At 41.8% G+C, this 14,746-nt stretch overlaps 1 protein-coding gene across 1 annotated transcript; it reads left to right on the forward strand.

Annotated features, from left to right (window-relative positions):
• The first annotated feature begins 2,486 nt into the window (after positions 1-2,486).
• Positions 2,487-10,114, forward strand: LOC146972731 (E3 ubiquitin-protein ligase TRIM35-like). The gene is made up of 2 exons (XM_085803128.1): positions 2,487-3,572; positions 9,800-10,114. Exons 1-2 carry the CDS (start codon positions 2,487-2,489, stop codon positions 10,112-10,114), a joined length of 1,401 nt encoding a protein of 466 aa, XP_085659254.1.
• The last annotated feature ends 4,632 nt before the right edge of the window (positions 10,115-14,746 follow it).

Genomic DNA, 14,746 nt, shown 5'->3' on the forward strand with positions numbered 1-14,746 from the left:
GTTGTCTGCGTTGATTCTAAATAAAGTAAACACTTTCTTGAAACCTGATGCCCTGTCGAGAGGTTATAGCTCCTGTCTACCTTGTTTGTCCCGTTGTGTGTAACCCTCTAGTCTCTTCTGTCACTCTTAAATGCTTCTCCAGGCGCCGGAGTTGCTGGGGGACAGGATTGGGCTCGTTGGCGTGCCAGGGATTAGCGGTAGGACGGTCAGTGTGAGCTTTGTACATGTATTTGTGGGTTATGGGTATAAGTATTGGGTATAAGTAATGTGTAGGCCTACTATGTAATAACTATGTAATATGTCACTGTTAGTCTTTTTCATTTGTAGTGATTTGGGGGGCTAGCAGTTGCGGTGTTCCTTGTGGGAACCCCTCTCTTATGGGGGGGGGTGTGACGACCCCACCCTCTAGGTTGGGGGCTGGTCTTTGGCAGGCTGCTGGTTGGTCTGTTTTTGTGTTCAGGTTCGTCGGAGGTGGGACCGTCATCAGGATGAATGCGCCACACCTGGGCCCGGTGGAGCGCATTTGACCCCGACGCTGGCATCACTCGCTCTCTCACTCCTCTCCACGCCGTCTCAGAGGACGCCACGGCGCGGCCGGCTCTCTTGTTTTCCTTTCTGTTCCGCACCCACACGCACACATGCATCCACACACGCCTACACTACTGATCACTGATACTGATCTTTTTGCATTATTATTGATTATGTTAAAATAAACGTATCACTTGCGTTGGAACCTCGTCTCCTCTCCCATCTTTTGTTACCGTCTTAGAGCCGGACTGTAACATATGTATACGTATAGCTTTAAAAGGTTATCTGCATATGTATACGTATAGCTTTAAAAGGTTATCTGCTCTTTGGGCCCTAAACTGGCTCTAAACTTCCCGGTCACCTTTTATTGAAATCTTCTGGGGATTTTACTCAGTTATGATGGAACTGCTCCTCTACATCAATGGTTCTCAAAGTAGGGTCCGGGGACCCCCAGGGGTCCTTAAGAGGGTTCAAGGGGGTCCCCAACTTTTTCTTGAAATTTTACCACCGTTTCCTAGAATTGTTCAAGTTTTTTTTAAAGATAGCCTATTTTTAGCCACTTTTTATTATTATTATTATTTTACTTTTATTTTTTTCTTAGAAATTTTACCAGTTTCTTGTAGAATTTTTAAAAAGAAATTTGAGAAATTTGAGCACTTGTCTTTAGAAATGTTTTACCCTACCTTTTTTTTTTTTTTTTTTAGAAATTGACATATTTTCTCTAGATTTTAGATAAAGAGGACGATCATATTTATCATGTTGTTTATTTCTCAAAGGGAAAAGTCAGTTAATTGAACCCATTTAAACTTCACCTGTCCTCCTGCTGTCTCATTATTACACTTTTCCCTTTTTACTACTTTTCTTTTGTGTAAATTATTTTCACTCTTATCACTCAATTACTGAACATTTGATTCTTCTTCTCTAAAAGAGGATCTGGAGTTGTTCTCTAGATGAAAAAATGTCGAACATGAAAAGTTGAAATGTGATTCTTGTTTAATTAAATATGTAAAAAGTTTGTATCTGTTCACATGCAATGATCTAAAATGTATTAACATATCACTTCATCACAAAAGCTGAATGTACATTTGTTCCTGTTTTTCATCAACATAATAAAATGTCGTCTTGACTTGGATTCATATTCAGCTTCGTCTTTAACGTCTCCTGCATCTACACAACATCCCATTCTCTTTATAATTAGCAGCAGAGGTGGAGGAAGTGTTAAGATGAAGTACTGACACCACAATGTGTACAAGTACTCGGCACAGGTACAAGTACTGCACTTAAACAGTTGCTCCCTTCCACACAAAGAATTCAGATATTCACACCCAGGTTTTTCTAACTGATAAAGCAGCTTCCTGACCACAAGTATGTCAAGGTTCAAAGCTGTCAGAGCTTGTGTTATCAATCTACATGAGTTTATATGTCTGGACACACACACACACACACAACATGGTATGACAAGGAAATGTGTACGGTATACCGTTTTTTTTTTGTTTTTGTTTTTTTACATCCCTATGCACAACAGTAATTTATTTATTTATAAAAGAACACATGAAAAGAGCCCTTTTAAAACGAGGCACATGCCTAGAACTGCTCCTCTACATTAATCTGGACTAACCTGTTCAACATTCAGTCATCTTTCAAAGCTCCGCCCCCTCACATGACTCACCTGAGATAAACCAGGAAACAGTGCATTGGACTCTGTCAGTCACAGAGATGCAGACTGAAGAAGAGACGATCAGATTCAGCTTCAGACCAAACCAACAACTTCCTGTGAGTGAGTCCAGCTACAACACTGCTGCTTCAACCTGCCGACACTCCACACACTGAAGGTGAGTTTGACTAAAACCTGGACTCAGAGTCACAGTAAACTTCAGTCAAGTCAGTAGAGGAGGGAGGGGAGCCATGACTGACTCTACTTCCTGTCTGCTGTGTTTTCAGCTTCACTCACAGACTAAATGGCTTCCAGACTAGAGGAGGATCTCTGCTGTCCGGTCTGTACCGAGGTCTTCAGAGATCCTGTTCTTCTGTCCTGCAGCCACAGCTTCTGTAAAGACTGTCTGAAGAGCTGGTGGAGACAGAAACAAGATCGACTGTGTCCAGTTTGTAAGAGAAGATCTTCAAAGCCACATCCACCTAATAACCTGGTGTTGAAGAACCTGTGTGAGAGCTTCTTACAGCAGAGAGAGCAGAGATCTCCAGAGGCTCTCTGCAGTCTGCACTCTGAGAAACTCAGACTCTTCTGTCTGGACCATCAGCAGCCAGTGTGTCTCGTCTGCAGAGATTCAAAAAAACACACCAACCACAGAATCAGACCCATCGATGAAGCTGCTTCAGACCTCAAGAAGAAACTTAAGAAAACTCTGAAGCCCTTAAAGGAGAAGTTAAAGCGTTTTGAAGAAGTTCAAGTGAAGTTTGATCAAACAGCAGAACACATTAAGGTCCAGGCCCGACACACAGAGAGGCAGATTAAGGAGCAGTTTAAGAAGCTTCACCAGTTTCTAGAAGAGGAAGAGGAGGCCAGGATGGCTGCACTGAGGGAGGAAGAGGAGCAGAAGAGTCAGAGGATGAAGGAGAAGATGGAGGCTCTGAGCAGAGAGATAGCAGCTCTTTCACACACAGTCAGAGCCACAGAGGACGAGCTGAGAGCTGAAGACGTCTCATTCCTGCTCAACTACAAGGCTGCAGTGGAAAGAGTCCAGCAGCGCCCCCTGCTGGAGGATCCACAGCTGGACTCAGGAGCTCTGATAGACCAGGCCAAACACCTGGGCAACCTGACCTTCAACATCTGGAACAAGATGAAGGACATGGTCTCCTACAGTCCTGTGGTTCTGGACCCAAACACTGCTCATCCAGAACTCATCCTGTCTGAAGATCTGACCAGTGTGAGAGGAGGACTCAAACAGCAGCTTCCTGACAATCCAGAGAGGTTTGATGGTTGCCGCTCTGTCCTGGGCTCTGAGGGTTTTAACTCAGGGACTCACAGCTGGGATGTCCAGGTTGGAGACAATACATGGTGGAGCCTGGGTGTGTTAACAGAGTCTGTGCAGAGGAAGGGAGACAACATGCTGTCTGGATCATGGATGTTAGGGTTCTATGGAGATAAATACTCAGCATATTCACCATCAACTCCACACATTTATCTCCCCGAGCAGACGAACCACCAGGGGATCAGAGTGAATCTGGACTTGAACAGAGGAAAACTGTCGTTCTCTGATCCTGGCACTAACACACACATACACACCTTCACACACACGTTCACTCAGAAGATGTTTCCATACATTGCCACTATGAGAAACCTCCCAGTGAAGCTGTTGCCAGTGAAGGTGTCAGTGACAGTGGAGCAGAGCAGTTAGAGATAAAGAGGACGATCATATTCATCATGTTGTTTTAAGGGAAAAGTCGGTTAATTTAACTAGAGCTGCAACAATTAACTGATTAATCAAACAATAATCGATTATTAAACTAATCGTCAACTATTTTGATAACCAAAAATAAAAAATGTTATTAATTTTTTTTATTTAAGTCAAAATTCTCTGATTCCAGCTTCTTAGATGTGAATATTTCTGGTTTCTTTGTTCCTTTATGACAATAAACTGAGTCTCTCTTTGGTTTGTGGACAAAACAAGACATTTGAGGACGTCGTCTGGTGGTTTGAGAAACACTGATTGATGTTTTTAGACATTTTTTAAACATTTTATTGACTAAACAACTAATTGATTACTAACTAACTAAGTCTCATTATTAGACTTTCCTAATTAGTTTATCATTGATCAATCTTTATTTTTAGTTTTTCTCCAGATCAATTTATTTTTTGTTTTTGTTTAATGCATTTTCTGCCAATAAACAATACTTTTTAAAGAATTGTTGTCAGTAGTTTATTGAATAAAACAAGTGGTCTCTTATTTTTTCCAGAGCTGTATATAATCTATTATAATCTATAAAATCTAATTTTATAATATAAAAATATAATCGTGACCTCCCTACTCCTGACCTCCAACAACAATTTGACGGGCAACAACAACAACTAGAAAATTTCCTCTGGGAAATTTTGAGAGGGCCAAGGGAGCTACGGCCGGTTTTGCCATCTCTGTCAACATGGGAATCAAACCCACGATCTTAAGGTCAAGACAGAGCTGATCAGACACATGATCATCTTTCTATAAGCACTGATATGGAGGAGCTGAAACCACATTAGGTTACCTGTGTGTGTGTGTGTGTGTGTGTGTGTGTGTGTGTGTGTGTGTGTGTGTGTGTGTGTGTGTGTGTGTGTGTGTGTGTGTGTGTGTGTGTGTGTGTGTGTGTGTGTGTGTGTGTGTGTGTGTGTGTGTGTGTGTGTGTGTGAGTGCGTGCGTGCGTGCGTGCGTGACTGAGCGCCAGGTGGATTGTTTATGAAGTTAACGAGCTCTGACCTGAGAATCAGACGTTACCACGACAACTTGAGGTGGTTGCCAACGACGATAGGGGCCCCCCAGGCTGAGACAGACAGAAACGTGGAGAAAAAGAGCGATTTTCTGCCTCTGCACTGGTCTCGCATTTAGGCTTACTGTGACAAAAAGGTAGCTCCTATCAGAACAAAGCACAGATCAACGGTGCTGTAAGGACTTCCTGAAAAATTTGCTACGATTTGGTGTTTCTACAGTAAATATTTTGGAGACGCTGGCAATTTTAAAACATTGGTCCGTTCTGCTTCTCTCAGAAAATCTTCGTATTGGAGTCAATGAGGAGCAGAGACAGATGTGGCCGCACTTAGAGGCTGATAATTAGTTCTTCTGTTCGGCCATTTTCTTTATTCTCTTTTTATTAGTGTGAATGCTGAAAGCAACAGTTTCAGATATTTTGGCAGTTTTAAAATCATTAAGTTTTTTGACAAAATCCAGCTTTATAATGGGTGTGTGTTGTGTCTAACGAGCAGAGAGAGTGGTGACATTGTCAGCCAGAGTGGAGAGAGGCAAAAAAACATTCTAGAGTTTTTCTGGCTAAACTGTCAGCACGGCCACAAATTAAACTCTAGACACATTGTTTTCTCCAGTTTTGTAGCCACACTTGTCTTCTGGCTAAAATTCTGGTCAAAAATGCAAAGAAACTTAGATAATAATTAAAAATATTTTTTAAATGCAGCCAGGGAGCTCTCTGCTCTCATTCAGCCCAATGCATTTTTTTCAAAGCAGCAGGAGAAGGAGCTCAACTTTGTAACTTGCTGTTAAGTGCTTTTTAATTCGTTTTAATTCACCAAAAAATAGTCACAGGTCACAAAAAAGTCCTCTTCTTACTTGGTGTGGCTAATTTCTGCACTTTCCTTACTTTTTTTTTTTAAGCAGAAACCAGTGATTCTCTTATTAAAGGTTTTCTTTGCCCCTCACATACTGTCTCTGTCTGTAGCCTAGTGGTTAGCTCATTGGGCTGAAGACCTGGAGTTGCTGGTTCAAATCTTGCCTCAACAACAATTATGTAAGGGATAATGTATAGTTCAGAGGTTGTTATGGAGAAATAAACCCCGACAGGTTGTATGGAATGGTTTCATTCAACATGAAGGGGTTTATTTCTCCATAACAACCGACCAACTGTACATTATCCCGCTTATTACACGGTTTACGAGTGAAATAATTAATTTGAAACATAATGTTGATCAAAATACGACTTTCATCGTTTTAAAATTGCATTTAGCGAATCTGCAAGACCGGTCACTTCCGCTGTTTTGCCGAGCCTCCTCCCATTCGTGCATTTGAAGCCTTTGATAATCAATCAGTGGATCGATAGATTACCATACACGTGTTAAAATGTGTGTATTGTGTGTAGTCGTATCTGTCATAAACAAGAGATAACTTTACTGTTTACGGGGTGCGTTTGTGTCGCGGAGCCGCGGTGCCAACTGCACCGAGACGAGAGGAGAGCTGTGACACCGGGTCAGAGGCTCTGATCGCAGGTTTGGTTTCCAGCAGCGATGTGGAAGGAGCCTCCACTCTCCTTCTAACAAGTTACCAGTCATTTATCTAACATCACTGTTAGTCCGACGCTGTTTAATGACGGTAAAAATGAAACACAAGGTAAATATCCTGCATAGTTTCTCTTTTCTGTACTGCGCTGATCAGAGCTCCGTCCCTAGCAACGGTCTGTTATACATGACGACGGTCCGTTATACAGAAATAACAGACCGCAGAACGCAGCGCTGGACCAATCAGAGAGCAGGATTCAATAGAGCCGTGTAATAAAGTGAATTATTTTCCCAGTCGTCCTCTGTTGACTTCTGATAACTTGCTTCATGTTGAAACTGCTGCTCTCAGCCTGAAATTCACAGAAATCTTAAATGTAAGTCATTCAAGCTTGACTCTCAAGCTTTCTTGGTGTTGACAGTGTGTTTCCAACAGGTGCAGCTTTGGGCTTGTTAACTTCAGAGTGAGACAGAGTGCAGCTCATCAACAGACAACAGTCTTTGCAACTGTGTGTGCACTGTGGCCTAGAGGCAGAGTGAAAGACTACTGACCACGAGGTTGTGGGTTCAATTCCTACCTCGGTCAAACGTTTGTATGGTGATCACTATTTGCTAATTCTGCAATAACGTTCAGCTGCTTTCAGCATGCACACACATTTCCATCAGGAAATGTTACTTTGTCTAGTTCAAATTCTGTAAGTCTCTCTGATATTTTGAGCACATGGTGAGAAACAGAACAAGTTTGTCTTACAAAGTTTGAAAAAATCATGTGTGTAGAGTGTAAATTGTGGCCGGGCCGAGTGTGGAAAGAGAAAAATTCAGGAGTTTTTCTGGGCTCTCTCCCACTCTAACCGATGATGTCACGCACTCTGACACGAACATTCCGTGCAATACACACCCATTATAATCTCATAATTTCTCCCAAAATGATCATGGTCATTGATCAGGGATTGATCAAAAACTATAATACCTATCAAAACGTGGAATAATACGCCAATATACAAGACTTGTGTCTACTGGTTAAAGTTCAAATGAAGTCTCTAGGTGAAAGTATGCCTGAGTAGTAGACGTTTGAAAAACTCCAATGATTGTTCTTTTTCGCTCTTTTTTTTCCGCTCGTCCCATTGACGTCAATGCAAATTTTTGCGCAGTTTCGCAAATTCGCAAACTGTTGAGAAAAGTAATAGCACACCGATCTCGATCAAGACGCACTGGAGGGGCCAGTGCGATGGCCCGTGGCCCTAATTAAGTTTTTTTGTAATTGTGCAGAATGTCTCTAGGGATCTACAGAAGTTACACAGTATAGCTTTAAAAGGTTATTTGCTCTTTGGGGCCCTAAACTGGCTCTAAACTTCCCGGTCACCTTTTATTGAAATCATCTGGGGATTTTACTCAGTTATGATGGAACTGCTCCTCTACATCAATGGTTCTCAAAGTAGGGTCTGGGGAACCCCAGGGGTCCTTAAGAGGGTTCAAGGGGGTCCCCAACTTTTTCTTGAAATTTTACCACTGTTTTATAGAATTGTTAAAGTTTTTTTTTTAAAGATATTCTTAGCCACTTTTTATTATTATTATTTTACTATTTTTCTTAGAAATTTTACCAGTTTCTTGTAGAATTTTTTAAAAGAAATTTGAGAAATTTGAGCACTTGTCTTTAGAAATGTTTTACCTTGCCTTTTTTTTCTATTTTTAGCAATTGACATATTTTCTCTAGATTTTAAAAAGAAAGAGAACATTTTTTTTTTTTTTTTTTAGAAATTTTACGACTTATTTTCTAGAATTATAACTGTTTGAACATTTTTGGAGAAATTGAACCAATTTTCCCCGAATTTTTTCCTACAATACAATTCATCTGGACTGAGTTGTTCAACATTCACTCATCTTTCAAAGCCCCGCCCCTCACCTGGCTTCACCTGAGATAAACCAGGTTACTGATTAATGCAGAGGACAAAGTCCCAGGAACAACTTTATTGGACTTTGTCAGTCCCAGAGACGCAGACTGAAGAAGAGACGATCAGATTCAGCTTCAGACCAAACCAACAACTTCCTGTGAGTGAGTCCAGCTACAACACTGCTGCTTCAACCTGCCGACACTCCACACACTGAAGGTGAGTTTTTGAAGAGGAAGAGGAGGCCAGGATGGCTGCACTGAGGGGAGGAAGAGGAGCAGAAGAGTCAGAGGATGAAGGAGAAGATGGAGGCTCTGAGCAGAGAGATAGCAGCTCTTTCACACACAGTCAGAGCCACAGAGGACGAGCTGAGAGCTGAAGACGTCTCATTCCTGCTCAACTACAAGGCTGCAGTGGAAAGAGTCCAGCAGCGCCCCCTGCTGGAGGATCCACAGCTGGACTCAGGAGCTCTGATAGACCAGGCCAAACACCTGGGCAACCTGACCTTCAACATCTGGAACAAGATGAAGGACATGGTCTCCTACAGCCCTGTGGTTCTGGACCCAAATGCGGCGTTCACACCGGACGTGATAGACGCGAATATAATCGCGCCAGACGCTTCCATCGCGCCGCTTGGTCATTTTGGATCATTCGCGTCCATCGCGTCATTCGCGCTAGACGCTCCGCCCGTTCATTTGAAAACCGGTGATCTCAACCTGCTCTCTTTCCACGTCGATCGTGGCTGATATCACCACCGTTGCTGCATTGTACTACTGCTGTACAAGTCTCAGAAACACCGGAAAACCACCCACCGTCGTGTCTGGGTTCACTGTGTGTGTGTGTGTGTGTGTGTGTGTGTGTGTGTGTGTGTGTGTGTGTGTGTTGTTTTTTTTTTTGTCCACTCTGTGTAGAAGACGGCAGCGGTGCCCACACACAGCTCAAATACAATCAGCTTCTCCTTCATGTTGTCCTGAGTGTAAACAACCGTACAGAGAAGTGACGTCGTCGGCTTGAACTCGTCGCTGATTGGATGTCACGGCGCGATGCCGCCTGAAAAGTTCAATATTTTCAACTTTATTCGCGCCGCTTCAGACGCGCCGCTTAATTCGCGCCGCGTCTCATCGCTCCAGACGCTCCATTCGCGCCGCCTCCGCCTGAATCGCGTGTCATCGCGCCATTTACATTGATTTTCAATGTAGAGTTGCCGCTCCATTCGCGTCTATCGCTTCCGGTGTGAACGCCCCTAAACACTGCTCATCCAGGACTCATCCTGTCTGAAGATCTGACCAGTGTGGGAGGAGGAGACAAATACCAGCAGCTTCCTGACAATCCAGAGAGGATTGATACTTACCACTCTGTCCTGGGCTCTGAGGGTTTTAACTCAGGGACTCACAGCTGGGATGTCCAGGTTGGAGACAATACATGGTGGAGCCTGGGTGTGTTAACAGAGTCTGTGCAGAGGAAGAGAGGCAACATAGTGTCTGGATTATGGAGGTTAGGGTTCTATGGATATAAATACTCAGCACGTTCACCATCAACTCTAGACATTGATCTCCCAGAGCAGAAGAAGCACCAGAGGATCAGAGTGAATCTGGACTTGAACAGAGGAAAACTGTCGTTCTCTGATCCTGATACTAACACACACATACACACCTTCACACACACTTTCACTCAGAAGATGTTTCCATACATTTACACTTTTGGAAACCTCCCAGTGAAGCTGTTACCAGTGAAGGTGTCAGTGACAGTGGAGCAGAGCAGTTAGAGATAAAGAGGACGATCATATTCATCAGGGAAAAGTCAGTTAATTTAACTAGAGCTGCAACAATTAACTGATTAATCAAACAATAATCGATTATTAAACTAATCGTCAACTATTTTGATAACCAAAAATAAAAAAAATGTATTAATTTTTTTTTGTTAAGTCAAAATTCTCTGATTCCAGCTTCTTAAATGTGAATATTTCTGGTTTCTTTGTTCCTTTATGACAATAAACTGAGTCTCTCTTTGGTTTGTGGACAAAACAAGACATTTGAGGACGTCGTCTGGTGGTTTGAGAAACACTGATTGATGTTTTTAGACATTTTTTAAACATTTTATTGACTAAACAACTAATCGATTACTAACTAACTAAGTCTCATTATTAGACTTTTGCTAATTAGTTTATCATTGATCAATCTTTATTTTTAGTTTTTCTCCAGATCAATTTATTTTTTGTTTTTGTTTAATGCATTTTCTGCCAATAAACAATACTTTTTAAAGAATTGTTGTCAGTAGTTTATTGAATAAAACAAGTGGTCTCTTATTTTTTTCCAGAGCTGTATATAATCTATTATAATCTATAAAATATAATTTTATAACATAAATATAATCGTGACCTCCCTACTCCTGACCTCCAACAACAATTTGACGGGCAACAACAACAACTGAATGGGCCACGGGAGCTACGGCCGGTTTTGCCATCTCTGTCAACATGGGAATCAAACCCACGATCTTAAGGTCAAGACAGAGCTGATCAGACACATGATCATCTTTCTATAAGCACTGATATGGAGGACCTGAAATCACATTAGGTTAACTGTGTGTGTGTGTGTGTGTGATCCTGTGTCAGTCTGATTTAGCGTGTGTGTGTTTACAAACATTTAAACGAGCGCCAGGTGGATTGTTTATGAAGTTAACGAGCTCTGACCTGAGAATCAGACGTTACCACGGCAACTTGAGGTGGTTGCCAATGACGATAGGGGCCCCCCAGGCTGAGACAGACAGAAACATGGAGAAAAAGAGTGATTTTCTGCCTCTGCACTGGTCTTGCAAAAGGCTTACTGTGACAAAACGGTAACTCCTATCAGAACAAAACACAGATCAACGTTGCTCTAAGGACTTCCTGAAAAATGTGGTACGATTTGGTGTTTCTACAGTAAATATTTTGGAGAGGCTGGCAATTTTAAAACATCGGTCCGTTCTGCTTCTCTCAGAAAATCTTTGTATTGGAGTCAATGAGGAGCAGAGACAGACGTGGCCGCACTTAGAGGCTGATAATTCAAATTCTGTAAGTCTCTCTGATATTTTGAGCACATGGTGAGACACAGAACAAGTTTGTCTTACAAATTTTGAAAAAATCATGTGTGTAGAGTGTAAATTGTGGCCGGGCCGAGTGTGGAAAGAGAAAAATTCAGGAATTTTTCTGGGCTCTCCCACTGTAACCGATGATGTCACGCACTCTGACATGAACATTCCGTGCAATACACACCCATTATAATCTCATAATCTCTCCCAAAATGATCATGGTCATTGATCAGGGATTGATCAAAAACTATATGACCTATCAAAACGTGGAATAATACGCCAATACACAAGACTTGTGTCTACTGGTTAAAGTTCAAATGAAGTCTCTAGGTGAAAGTATGCCTGAGCAGTAGACGTTTGTTAAACTCCAATGATTGTTCTTTTTCGCTCTTTTCGCAAACTGTTGAGAAAAGTAATAGCACACCGATCCCGATCAAGACGCACCTACAACTATTTCATAGCTGTACGGGCCAGTGCCCGGTGCGATTGCCCGTGGCCCTAATTAAGTGTTTTTGTAATTGTGCAGAATGTCTCTAGGGATCTACAGAAGTTACACAGTATAGCTTTAAAAGGTTATTTGCTCTTTGGGGCCCTAAACTGGCTCTAAACTTCCCGGTCACCTTTTATTGAAATCATCTGGGGATTTTACTCAGTTATGATGGAACTGCTCCTCTACATCAATGGTTCTCAAAGTAAGGTCCGGGGACCCCCAGGGGTCCTTGAGACGGTTCAAGGGGGTCCCCAACTTTTTCTTGAAATTTTACCACCGTTTCCTAGAATTGTTCAAGTTTTTTTAAAAGATATTTTTAGCCACTTTTTATTATTATTATTTTTTTTTTCTTAGAAATTTTACCAGTTTCTTGTAGAATTTTTAAAAAGAAATTTGAGAAATTTGAGCACTTGTCTTTAGAAATGTTTTACCTTACCTTTTTTTTCTTTTTCTTTTTTTTTTTTTAGAAATTGACATATTTTCTCTAGATTCTAAAAAGAAAGAAAGAAAAAACTTTTTTAGAAATGTTATGACTTTCTATGACTTAACTCCAGAATTAGAAATGTGTAAACATTTTTGGAGAAATTGAACCACTTTTCCCCCGAATTTTTTCCTACAATACAATTCATCTGGACCGAGTTGTTCAACATTCACTCATCTTTCAAAGCCCCGCCCCCTCACCTGGCTTCACCTGAGATAAACCAGGTTAGTGATTAACACAGAGGACAAAGTCCCAGGAACAACTTTATTGGACTCTGTCAGTCCCAGAGACGCAGACTGAAGAAGAGACGATCAGATTCAGCTTCAGACCAAACCAACAACTTCCTGAGAGTGAGTCCAGCTACAACACTGCTGCTTCAACCTGCCGACACTCCACACACTGAAGGTGAGTTGGACTAAAACCTGGGGCAGTATTCCTAAAGATTCTTAGGCCCTGTCCACACGAACCCAGGCATTTTTGAAACCGTGTGTTTCTCTACACGGTTTGGGCTTTCGTCCACACGTAACCGCAGTTGTCGGCTCCTGAAACCGGAGTTTTTTGTAACCGGAGTCCAGGGTGAACTTTTTAGAAAACTCCGGTTTCAGCTTCATGTGTGGACAGGAAAACCAGACGTTTTTCATAAATCCCCGCCCTCCCTAGTTACTGTTGCTAGCACGTCAAGTTCTCGACACTGACCATGCGCTGACCACTCAGACGCTACTGTGAATATCAATAATCACTAAACATGCGGACACTAATACAAAATCGCGTGGTCACCATATGTAAACATAATGCTGATACGGCGAAAATAGGCTTTTATCAAATTGTAAATTGCGGTCACTTCCCCACTGTTTTGCTTCCTCCCGTCCTGTACATTTGTTTTCAATGAAGCCTTTCAGAATCAATCAGTGGATCGATGGATTATCGTTACGATGTGTGTATTTGTGTATTTTCGTATCTGTCATAAACAAGAGATTACGGGCGGGGTGTGTTAGTAGCGCGGACTCGTCTCGCGGTGCCGGTCAGTTTGAGCTGTTTGAGCCTCCACTCTCTCTGTACAAGTTACAGCTGCTTTCCTGTTAGGAGTGATATCGCCACCTACTACTTTGGAATGCACATGACATTGTTTGAGACGGATTTGCGGTTTCATGTGGACGGAGTTATTTTTTATCACACCGGTGGTGTGGACGCAAATTTTTTTTTAACCGGGGTCCATAAAAGTTTGGTTTCAAAAATACCCGTGTTCGTGTGGACAAGGCCTTAGTGCAAAGAGTTGCTCCTAATGGCCAAATTCTAAGAAAATTCTTAGAATCATGATGTTTTCTTAGAATTTCTCCTAAAAGTTAAGAGTAGATCCTAGTAAAGACAAAAGTTATTCCTAAAGAATCCTAGCTCTTAAGTGGCTTAGGAGTTCCCTAAGCAGAGGACAAAATGGTGGACAGAAGAGGCAGGAGAGATATTCTCCAAACACTGGTTTCATTAATTCACTGGATGACAGTGAATTAATGAAACGCTACAGATTGTTCCTGTTCCTCTGTCCAGTTGGGTTTCCTTGTTCTTTTCTTCTCCATTGCTGTTCACTGGTTTGTGGTAGATTTCAAAGCCAACCAACACTGCTTCTTATAGGCCGGTCAGCAATCACAGACACTGATGAAAGCTGAGCCATTTTACCCTCGTTAATACCAAATTGAGTTGGGGTGGCGTTTAGCTCACGGGGTAGAGCTGCCGCCCCGTGTTGAGGGTCAGTCCTCGGTGCAGGCGGCCCCGGTTCGAGTCCTGCGTCGGACGGCCCTTTCCTGCATGTCATTCCCCCACTCTCTGCCTCCCTATTTCCTGTCTCTCTCTTAACTGCACTATCAATTACAGGCAATAAAAGCCCCAAAAATATACTTAAAAAACAAACAACCAAATTGAGTTGAAATGTTGAAAGTTGAAAGTGCAAAAATTACCAGTGTGGTAATTAATATAAGCAAATTAATATCACTATGTGAATACTGTGCAAGTTGTCACACATTTTGTAGGATCATTTTAAAGTATAGCTTACTATTCATTTAACAGATATTTTATGTGAGATATTTTTTACAATTACAGTCTTCATAAGATTAGATTCTATGATTAAGTTTATCGATTTGAGGGTCCATCCTTTGCCCATTATCACCAAAAGTATATTTTTTATCTAGCTTTTTTTTAAAGTATATTTTTGGGGCTTTTTGGCCTTTAATTGACAGAACAGTTGAGAGAGAGACAGGAAATGTTAGGCAGAAAGAGAGGGAATGACATGCAGGATAGGACTGCTCTACCAACTGAGCTAAACTCTGCCCCTTTATCTAACTTTTAGGATCAACCAATCACAGCGTTTG

Source organism: Trachurus japonicus, chromosome 16, assembly GCF_045865225.1.
Source record: "Trachurus japonicus isolate A0001 chromosome 16, Traja_1.0".
NCBI classification, from domain to species: Eukaryota; Metazoa; Chordata; class Actinopteri; order Carangiformes; family Carangidae; genus Trachurus; species Trachurus japonicus.

Excerpts from the sequence above, each read along its gene's own strand:
- LOC146972731 (XM_085803128.1), top strand. The coding sequence starts at position 2,487 with ATGGCTTCCAGACTAGAGGAGGATCTCTGCTGTCCGGTCTGTACCGAG. Across the intron at positions 3,573-9,799 it reads TGGGTGTGTTAACAGAGTCT|TCTGTGCAGAGGAAGAGAGG; the intron begins GTGCAGAGGAAG and ends GTGTTAACAGAG.